Consider the following 9,314-nt stretch of genomic DNA (forward strand, 5'->3'; position numbering starts at 1 on the left):
TTATTATTTATAGGTTATACTTGCATATCACCATGCTGCTTACGCAGCAACTTGTTTATTCACACTGTTCTGATTGGTTTCTATTGTTTTTGGTTTATTTTCCTATATATCCGGTTAGGTTTGTTTATAATTGTGTGTTGTCTCTACATTTTCACATTTGCATATGCCTTGGTTTCATGGTTCATGGCTATTTAATAATCCTTAACCTTATGGTTGTTTAGTGCGAGTTAACTGTAATAAAACCTGTAAAATGGATTCATCTAACACATAATTGTTGAAAACATTGACATGGTAAAACTTTAACTATGACAAATCTAAATTCTCTTTCTCATTAGAATTACCATAAAAGGATAAGAGAGAGGGTTATTTTAATGTACTGTAATATTTAAAATGGTGCAAATTTGTTTTCAGATTCCTGCCAACTCACCCTGGATCCGAACACTGCACATAAATATCTCTGTCTGACTGAAGGCAACAGAGTGGCTACATTTATTGGGGCTGATCAGCAGTATCCTGTTCATCCAGACCGATTTCATGGTTTTTCTCAGGTGTTGTGTCGAGAGAGTGTGTGTGGACGCTGTTACTGGGAGGTGGAGTGGAGTGGGATGGCTGGTGTGGGAATATCAGTGTCGTATAAGAGCATCAGCAGGAAGGGGGGAGGTTTTGAGTGTGTATTTGGATTTAATAATCAGTCCTGGAGATTGTCCTGCTCTGACTCCAGGTGCGCATTCAGACACAATCAGAAAACAATTAAACTCCCTATATTCTACAGTTCATCTAGAATAGGAGTGTATGTGGATCACAGAGCAGGGATTCTGTCCTTCTACAGAGTCTCTGACACAATGACCCTCATCCACAGAATCCAGACCACATTCACTCAACCACTCTACCCAGGATTTGGGATCAATTTTGGATCAACACTGAAGCTGTCATCTGCAGAGATTCTGTGAATAATAGTGTCATACTTCAGGTTGAAGCATTCTAGTAAAAAGGAATGATTATATGTGGTTAGCTCCCTCCATCTTTCCAGTGACAATCCCGAGTACAGTTTACCAAACTAGAAAGTGGATTCATTAAATCCCTCACTACAACACAAACTGTACAGGAAACCGTCTGTCCAAAGCGATACAAAGGAAAACTTTTTTTTTGTGTGTGTGTAATTGTAATTAAGATCTGTTCTGTAACACTATGCAATGAATGATGATTAGAGATGAAAATGCTTTGCTGACAATGACAACTAATCATATTGCAGCTATACAAAGCAAAATAACACTAAAGCATTTTTACTGATTTGTCTGTGTATTTCATTTATGATTACCATTTTAATTTAAATGATCTGAAAATATTATGTATGTGCACTGTAATAGTAGTATTTTGAGTTTAGACATCACATTTGTATGACAATGATCTACAGTTCAGACAATTTAGATACGACTGAAGTTTGTAAATTATACAAAAAAAAAAGGTCATGCTTTTATATCGTTGCAATAATAGAGTGGCAATAATTGGGGTTTTCAATAAAGGTTGTTTTAGGCCAACATAAAACATGAAATTTAAATCTAAAACGTAAATCTAAATTAAATACAAACACTTCTGGCAATGCAGATAATATAAATGAGACGTGTTTTGTCTTGGGTGACTCAAAACTAACTTAGTTGTTTTAACATGCCATTTTGAACAATTTTTTTGGCAACACTAAGCGCTGACACAACACAGGCATTTACGTAGTGTGTGTTACCGCCTTCTACTGGTTTATTTTGTCTTTGCATTTATTCAAAGGAGGCTAGTTTCAGTTTCATTTTTATGCAGAGCCAGGGAACATTTCGGTTTAGGTAAATACACAGAGTAAAGAAGCTATCACTGGATTCCTCATTTTTCAGGCGAGTCACATTTACAAAACACACCTTGTATAGGCCTACACCTTACTCCACAAGTACTGTTCAGCTGTATCTCTGTTTTTGTGTACATGCAGCAAAATGTCAGAATCCAGTATTTCAGTGGCTGAGGATCAGTTCAGCTGTCCGATCTGTCTGGATCTACTGAAGGATCCAGTGACCATCCCCTGTGGACACAGTTACTGTATGAACTGTATTGCAGAATACTGGAATCGGGATGATCAGAAGAGAGTTTACAGCTGCCCTCAGTGCAGACAGACCTTCACTCCAAGACCTGCTTTGAATAAGAATGTGATGCTGGCTGAAACGGTGGAGAAACTAAAGACAACAAAAATCCAAACAGTTTTTCTTGCTTCCAGTTACACTGGACCTGGAGATGTGGAGTGTGACGTCTGCACAGGGAGAAAATACAAAGCCATCAGATCTTGTCTGATGTGTCTAAACTCTTACTGTCAAAACCACCTTAAACAACACGACAGATTCTTTAAAGATAAGAAACACAATTTGGTTAATGCCACTGGACGACTCCAGGAGATGATCTGCTCTCAACATGACCGACTGCTGGAGGTTTACTGTTGTACTGACCAAAAGTGTATTTGTTTTTTGTGCACGATGGATGAACATAAAAATCATCACACAGTTTCGGCTGAAGCAGAGAGGACTGAGAAACAGGTATGAAAAGCTAATGTTAGTAAAATGCATGTTTATGATACTGGAGCTACATGTTATCTGTTACTGTTACAGAAACAATTATGGGACATGCAAAGAAAGTTTCAGCAGAGAATCCAGGAGAAAGAGAAGGAGCTTCAGAAGCTGAAAGGGGCTGTGGATACTCATAAGGTGAGTTATTAACAAAGGAGAAAAATAAATGCTGGATGTTAGAAGAGCAGTCCCACTGAAGCCCACTGTGGCTAACAGACTAAACCGAATGATTCTCTATGTGTGTCTTAACAGCGCTCCGCACAGGCAGCAGTGGAGGACAGTGAGAGGATCTTTACTGAACTGATCCGCTTCATTGAGAGAAGCTGCTCCGAGGTGATACAGATGATCAGAGATCGAGAAAAGGCTGAAGTGAGTCAAGCTGAAGGACTCTTAGAGCAACTGCAGCAGGAGATTGATGATCTGAGGAGGAGAGACACTGAGCTGAAGCAGTTTTTACACACAGACCATCACATCCATTTCCTACAGGTAACAGATTTGAAAAAAGGAACTTTAGGATGTTATTAATATTACAAGGAGATTTTTGCTGGTCAACAGGATTTTACATTATCTTGAATCAGTCTGTGCTAAGTTTGGTTTTGAGTCTGAAAATATAGAAAAATTCTAAATGTGCTTGACCACTTGAAAACTTAATTGATTTTGATTTATCCATTTATGTGTTTTTGTAGAGTTTCCAGTCTCTCTCTGTTCTTCCTGCATCTACAGATAACATCAATATCAGTTCTTTCTTTTCTTATGATGATGTGCGAAAATCTATCTCTATGCTTGAGGATCTCTGTAAGGAAGCAATAGAGAGTATATCTGGTAAAGGTAAAGTACTGGAGATTAATTACCTTTAAAAAAAACATGTCAGGCATCAGGGTCATTCCATCTCAAATGGTCCAAAATGGTAAAGTTGGTTGATGTTCCTTGTTTTTTCGAGTGATTACCTCTATGTGACTGGATTACAAAATACCCAGTCTATTTTTTTTGTTTAATTTGGTTTAACCACATTGACTGTCTTTGTGTTTTGGCCCTCAATGAATTTATATAAATGGAGGTTTTGCAATATCGATTACATAGAGGTAGTCAAAATTAAAAATGGTCAAGCAACCATTGGACCACTTGAGATGGATTAACTCGTCATAAAATACTTACTAGAAGAAACTGGAAAAAAATATATAAAAAAATACAAATAAAAGTGGAATTTGTGTGGATTTTTAACATTGTGAATGTCTCTTGGTTTCATTAGTGACATATGTCGAGATTGTTTCCACCCCTGAATTTAGGACCAGAGCCGAGTTCTTGCAATGTAAGTCTCGCAAATCGCTTTCTTGTGACAATTAACATCCAGAGAGATTTTGATTATATTTATTTTTTAAGTTTCTCCCCCCCAGATTCCCACCAGCTCACACTGGATCCGAACACTGCACATAAATATCTCCGTCTGTCTGAAGGCAACAGAGTGGCTACATTTATTGGGGCTGACCAGCGGTATCCTGTTCATGCGGACCGATTTCATGACTTTTTTCAGGTGTTGTGTAGAGAGAGTGTGTGTGGACGCTGTTACTGGGAGATTGAGTGGAATGGGATGTCCGGAGTATATATATCAGTGTCATATAAGAGCATCAGAAGGAAGGGGAGTGGTTTTGAGTGTGGATTTGGGTTAAATGATCAGTCCTGGAGATTGTTCTGCTCTAAATCCTGTTACTCATTCTGTCACAATAGCATAAAGACTGATCTCCCTGTGGTCTCCAGCTCCTGTAGAGTAGGAGTGTATGTGGATCACAGTGCAGGAACTCTGTCCTTCTACAGCGTCTCTGACACAATGACCCTCATCCACAGAATCCAGACCACATTCACTCAACCACTCTATCCTGGGTTTAGGATATATTTGGGATCAACAGTGAAACTGTCATCTCCATAGATTTTGTGAATAATAGTGTCATATTACAAGTTTAAGCATCATGTGGGATGCTTGGTCTGGTCCGATCCTCACCTAACCTGGTTAACAAAGGTGATTGCAGTTATATTTGTAATGAAAGTTGTAAACACTCTTGTATTGTTTTTAATGGAGAAAAACTAAATTTGTTTTTACATGTTTTATTTTTTACATAGCCAATTTTTTCATTCAATAGTGGTTAAATGTATCACAGTTAACATTTTAGTAGTTTTGTTGTAGCATTTTACATTCTTTCACTAAAATACTGATAGGCAGTGTGTGTGTGTGTGTGTGTGTGTGTGTGTGTGTGTGTGTGTGTGTGTGTGTGTGTGTGTGTGTGCGCCATCTACTGGCCCATTTTGGCTGTGCATTTTCACAAGCTAGTAAACTACTTGACATTTTTTTTAAACCCAGAAGCAGAAAAAAAAAATGCTTCGGAATTAAATAAACAAAAACTTAATGACTTGTTTTAAATAATTTTGTGCACATGCAGATGGAAGTGAATATTTAAGGAATTCAGGGCCAGTACAGTTGTCTGTGGGTCTACTGAATCTATAGCAGGCCCTACTGTATTCAGTAGGCTACCTACTTATTACTTGTTATGCACAAAGTAGGAATTCTGTCCTTCTACAACACCTCTGACACAATAACTCTCATCCACAGAGTACATATCATTGAACATAGGCCTATCACTGGCATGCAGTGCAGCGGTCCAGTCCATTGAAGATTTATTTGTTTTTGTATTCTGTCTGCTATATTTTAAAGTTTCTTGTTCACAAGTGTCATTTTAAATTTTTCTTAGAAATTATTGTGCCATATCAACTCTGTATTATATTTTGAACCTGCTTCTGTGCATTAGGGTTTTAGGAGTAGGGTAGTCTTTTTTGTTTGTTTTAAAACTTAATTTTCCCCTTATAATCCTACAGACAAATTATATCAGCACATGAACTTTGCATGTTGTTATAAATCACATTAATATCAAATATTGAAAGCACCTTAAATTCTCCATCTTACAGGTGTGATGAAGATGTTTTTTTTTTGTTTTTTTTTTAATTTAATGTCTTATTTGTATAGGCTATAGGCCCTGTACCTGTACTGAGAAATATGAATCAGTTTAAACTCTCAAAGAAAATTTGCTATTATTTTGAGCAAAGCCAAATATTGTCCTTCTAGCTGTTGTTGCAATCAACAGATACTCTGCCACTTTCACACAGGTATGAATGTTTGTGAGCAATAGAGATTTCTCTGTAAACATGAAATAAGCATTAAAAAATGCTTTGGTAATACGTGTTTTATTGTCAAAATAGTTTTCTGTCAGAGTGAATGATAAATACACACAATCTTGTATACATGTTAAACATTCTATGTCGTTGTTTTAACAATAACATTTTAATATAAATACATAAGAAAATATAAAAACCCGTATGGACACTTTAAAAGGCACATTCATAACCTCATACACAGGCTTGAGCTGTGATTTAATGACTGGTAGTTGAAGAGATCGGGACTGGTCGTCACACTTTTTTATTTTTATTTATTTTTACTCCAGTGAATATTCGTCACAGTAGTAGGCTATTTAATACAGTGACAACTTCTTTGTGTGACAACTATCCCCGGTCTCACCTAATACTGGAAATAGGCATCTCTCATAAATCAGGAAAGCAGCAGTTGATCAGTTTGCAGTCTTTTAGGAAGTTCCGCTTTTATCACACTCGGGACAGTGGCATTTGTTTTGGAGCGCACAAAACCGAACTTCCTGTCAGTCCCGTGCTAGCGTCACTGTAAACCGAACCGCTCGCGCCTTTACTACCCCAGAGGCAGCAGCGGCGCGTGCAAAGGGCTCGCCACGAGTCCAAAGTTTTACCGGACCACGTCCACGCACCCGACGTGATCCCCACCAAAAGGCACATGAAATACTTGAGCATAAACACGGCGTAATCCGGTTTGTGAGCTTTTTTATCCGACGAGCAGTTACACGCATGCGCGATTTCCCACGCTTCTCGATTGTGCTGTTCGTAAACGTAACAAGCCACAATCACCACGGCAACGACTGTATGCAGGACTGTAAATACCCCGATGCGAATCATCAGCCTCTCGAGTTTGTCCGTTTTCGTTCCTCCTTGTTTAATAACGCTCCGTATCCGAAACAAAGACACGAAGCCCGCGAATAAAAATGCCGTTCCGATAAAAAGATAAATCACCAGTGGCGCGACCACGAATCCCCGCAGGTTTTCCAAGTTTTGGTTGCCCACGTAGCAGATTCCCGCAACCGAGTCCCCGTCCACCGAGCTCAACGCGAGCGCGGCGATAGATTTGACGCTCGGAATGAGCCACGCGGCCAGGTGAAAATACTGCGAGTATCGTGCGATCGCTTCATTTCCCCACTTCATCCCTGCCGCGAGGAACCACGTAAACGTCAGGATCACCCACCAGATAGCGCTCGCCATCCCAAAAAAATAGATGAGTACAAATACAAGCGTGCAAAGCGCCGGACCCGTAGTTTCATAGTGGATATGGTCCACCTCGTTATCCCGATTGCACGCGACTCTTTCGTGGCCCGCGATGAGTCTTATGATGTACCCCACGGACACGAACATATAGCAGGCGGACAGGAAAATAATCGGACGCTCGGGGTATTTAAACCTCTCAATGTCAATGAGGAAAGTGGCCACTGTGGCGAAGGTGGACAAGAAACACAAAACCGACCAAACTCCGATCCAAAATGTGGCAAATGTCCTTTCCTCCTGAGAAAGATAGGGGTTGTGGCATGGCATTGCGCAATTGGGGATCTGCCCAGTCTTTACCCGGTTATACAACGGATGCCGGTCACTGCTCACGGTCACCATAGGCGCACGACAGTGACACTCCGGTTCACATGAAGAAGATCCATGACTGCTTTTATTTTTCCGGTTGTATGGCTTCCCCGGTCGGCTGGTTGGTTTTGGAGCAGCTGGTGAGGCTGTAGCATCAGTCCTGTTGTAGTCCATACACAGAGTGTTTGGATCTCCCTGCACGGGGAGAATATCGCATCTCATTCGGTCCGGCCACGGGAAACCGTATTGCCTCATCAGAGGCGCGCATCCCGCTTTCGCCCGTTCGCACACGCTCCTGCACGGCGGCAAAGGCTTCTTATAGTCCACGAGGCAAATGGGCGTGTACAGACTGCAAAGAAAGAAGCGCAGGTCCGGGGAACACTGGATCTCCACGAGGGGCCAGAACTGGTGCACCTCGAGCCCAGCTTCATCCTGGGTGTCGTGGTTGAATTGGTTGGGCATGTAGGTGTAGTTGTAACCGATCCCTCTACACAGTGGCACCGAAATCCCCTGACAGACCGACTCACGTGCACACACGGAACTCCACAATAGCAGGACACAGACCGCGAGTGGAGGCCAGTGGGACCCCTGCATAGGCGAGTCCATCCTCGGTCAGTTGCACACACCCGCTCCCGGTCTTCTAAAAGGATGCGCTTGCATGTGAGCAATGTCGTCTGGTTACTTAATTATAACACTTAATTAAACTGATCAAATGTATTCAAATTTGCAGTAGAATAATCTGATAGCAAGTGCGATTCATTACAGCGTCTAGTTTGTTTTGGCTGTCAAAGTTGAGCGTGTGTGTCCATATATACAAAGGATAGCCGTGACACGCCTCCTTATCTCGGCGCCCAATCATAGAGCTCCAGGGGCGGAACCTCACGATAATTTAATCAAGCATCCCCGGAGAGTTTTGAGTAAATGTTTGAACTACCAACGGTTTGTATGTCTTAAATTATTTTTACCTCTGTTTACATCCCACCCTATGTCCAAACACTGAATTTGTGGTTGTAAACAAGTCTCATGGCATGTTTAGGTTGTTCCTAATCTCTCCACCGCAAAATGTAATTATTGCATAGTTGAACTCTTTTAGTCTACATTCATTAGATTTAAAAGGAGACTAAAAAGCAAGAGCTGTACCAAAGAGACAAAACTTACATACTAAATGATAAAATGCACTTTTCGTGCCAGTATGCAATAATGCCCGAATTCCTGCAAGGTTTTACTTGACATGTATACAGTGCCCTCAAAATCTGCAAACAAGATGCCCCCAGACAAACAAATGCATCTTGTTTGCATATGTCACTTGCAATCAAATTCAATTCAATGTGTGATTAAGCGTCCAAACACCTTTTGTATAGGCTTAGATCTCTGCCACAATTCTGCGCGCGAAAGATCATATTTTGAGCGCACAAAAGTGCATTTTGCACGCGCGCGATCTGAGTTTTGTTGAGATAATGTTCGTTTCACAAAGACAAAAGTATTTCGAGCGCACGAAAATCAATTTTGTATTTAAAATAAGTTGCGAGTGCAACATTTCACTAGCTTGTTCCCTTGATGTCCGCCCTCAGTGCTCTCTAGATGCCAAAGGCTCGCTTGCTCAACACAACCCAGCGTTACAATATGCCATAATTCCAGCCAATCAGAGAGGAGGATGCTAAATTCTGATTGGCTGCCTTGACAACCATTCACAACATTTCTTGCATTACCACGACAGCAGAAGAGGAAAAATACAGTGCATGCATAATTATTATGCAAGTTGATATTCTGATTATATTTTTTTCCAAGCACATTTTACCAATTCCAAACAACATCAATCTTAATAACTACTAATAATCTTGTATTTAGTCACTTATAATCTATATATTATTGTTCATGAAGGCTGGAAGTGAAAAACGCCTTATATTCAGGTGTGCATAATTATTAAGCAGGTTATCTTCTACAGAAATTAACTCCCAAAACTTA

General features: G+C 40.3%; 3 protein-coding genes across 6 annotated transcripts in view; 2 read left to right on the forward strand and 1 right to left on the reverse strand.

Annotated features, from left to right (window-relative positions):
* Positions 1-1,395, forward strand: part of LOC107698477 (tripartite motif-containing protein 16-like) — a 4,628-nt gene extending 3,233 nt beyond the window's left edge. For all 3 annotated transcript variants that reach the window (XM_016499487.1, XM_016499489.1, XM_016499490.1), the window contains exon 7: positions 412-1,395. In XM_016499487.1, coding sequence (XP_016354973.1) covers positions 412-950 — 539 coding nt within the window. In that variant the 3' untranslated portion in view covers positions 951-1,395. The remainder of the gene's footprint in view (positions 1-411) is intronic.
* A 437-nt stretch (positions 1,396-1,832) lies between these two features.
* On the forward strand, positions 1,833-5,223 carry LOC107698479 (tripartite motif-containing protein 16-like). 2 transcript variants are annotated; one of them, XM_016499494.1, is made up of 7 exons: positions 1,833-2,567; positions 2,640-2,735; positions 2,850-3,083; positions 3,284-3,425; positions 3,847-3,906; positions 3,992-4,128; positions 5,200-5,223. In XM_016499494.1, exons 1-7 carry the CDS (start codon positions 1,977-1,979, stop codon positions 5,212-5,214), a joined length of 1,275 nt encoding a protein of 424 aa, XP_016354980.1. In that variant the 5' UTR covers positions 1,833-1,976; the 3' UTR covers positions 5,215-5,223. The 2 variants fall into 2 exon arrangements, with proteins under 2 accessions (XP_016354980.1, XP_016354979.1); XM_016499493.1 differs by lacking the exon at positions 5,200-5,223 and having other exon boundaries at positions 3,992-4,839.
* A 709-nt stretch (positions 5,224-5,932) lies between these two features.
* Positions 5,933-8,107, reverse strand: fzd8b (frizzled class receptor 8b). Its single transcript, XM_016499486.1, has one exon. It carries the CDS (start codon positions 7,953-7,955, stop codon positions 6,243-6,245), a length of 1,713 nt encoding a protein of 570 aa, XP_016354972.1. The 5' UTR covers positions 7,956-8,107; the 3' UTR covers positions 5,933-6,242.
* Between the last annotated feature and the right edge of the window lie 1,207 nt (positions 8,108-9,314).

This window comes from Sinocyclocheilus anshuiensis, unplaced genomic scaffold (genome assembly GCF_001515605.1).
Source record: "Sinocyclocheilus anshuiensis isolate Anshui unplaced genomic scaffold, SAMN03320099.WGS_v1.1 scaffold1910, whole genome shotgun sequence".
In the NCBI taxonomy this organism is placed as follows: Eukaryota; Metazoa; Chordata; class Actinopteri; order Cypriniformes; family Cyprinidae; genus Sinocyclocheilus; species Sinocyclocheilus anshuiensis.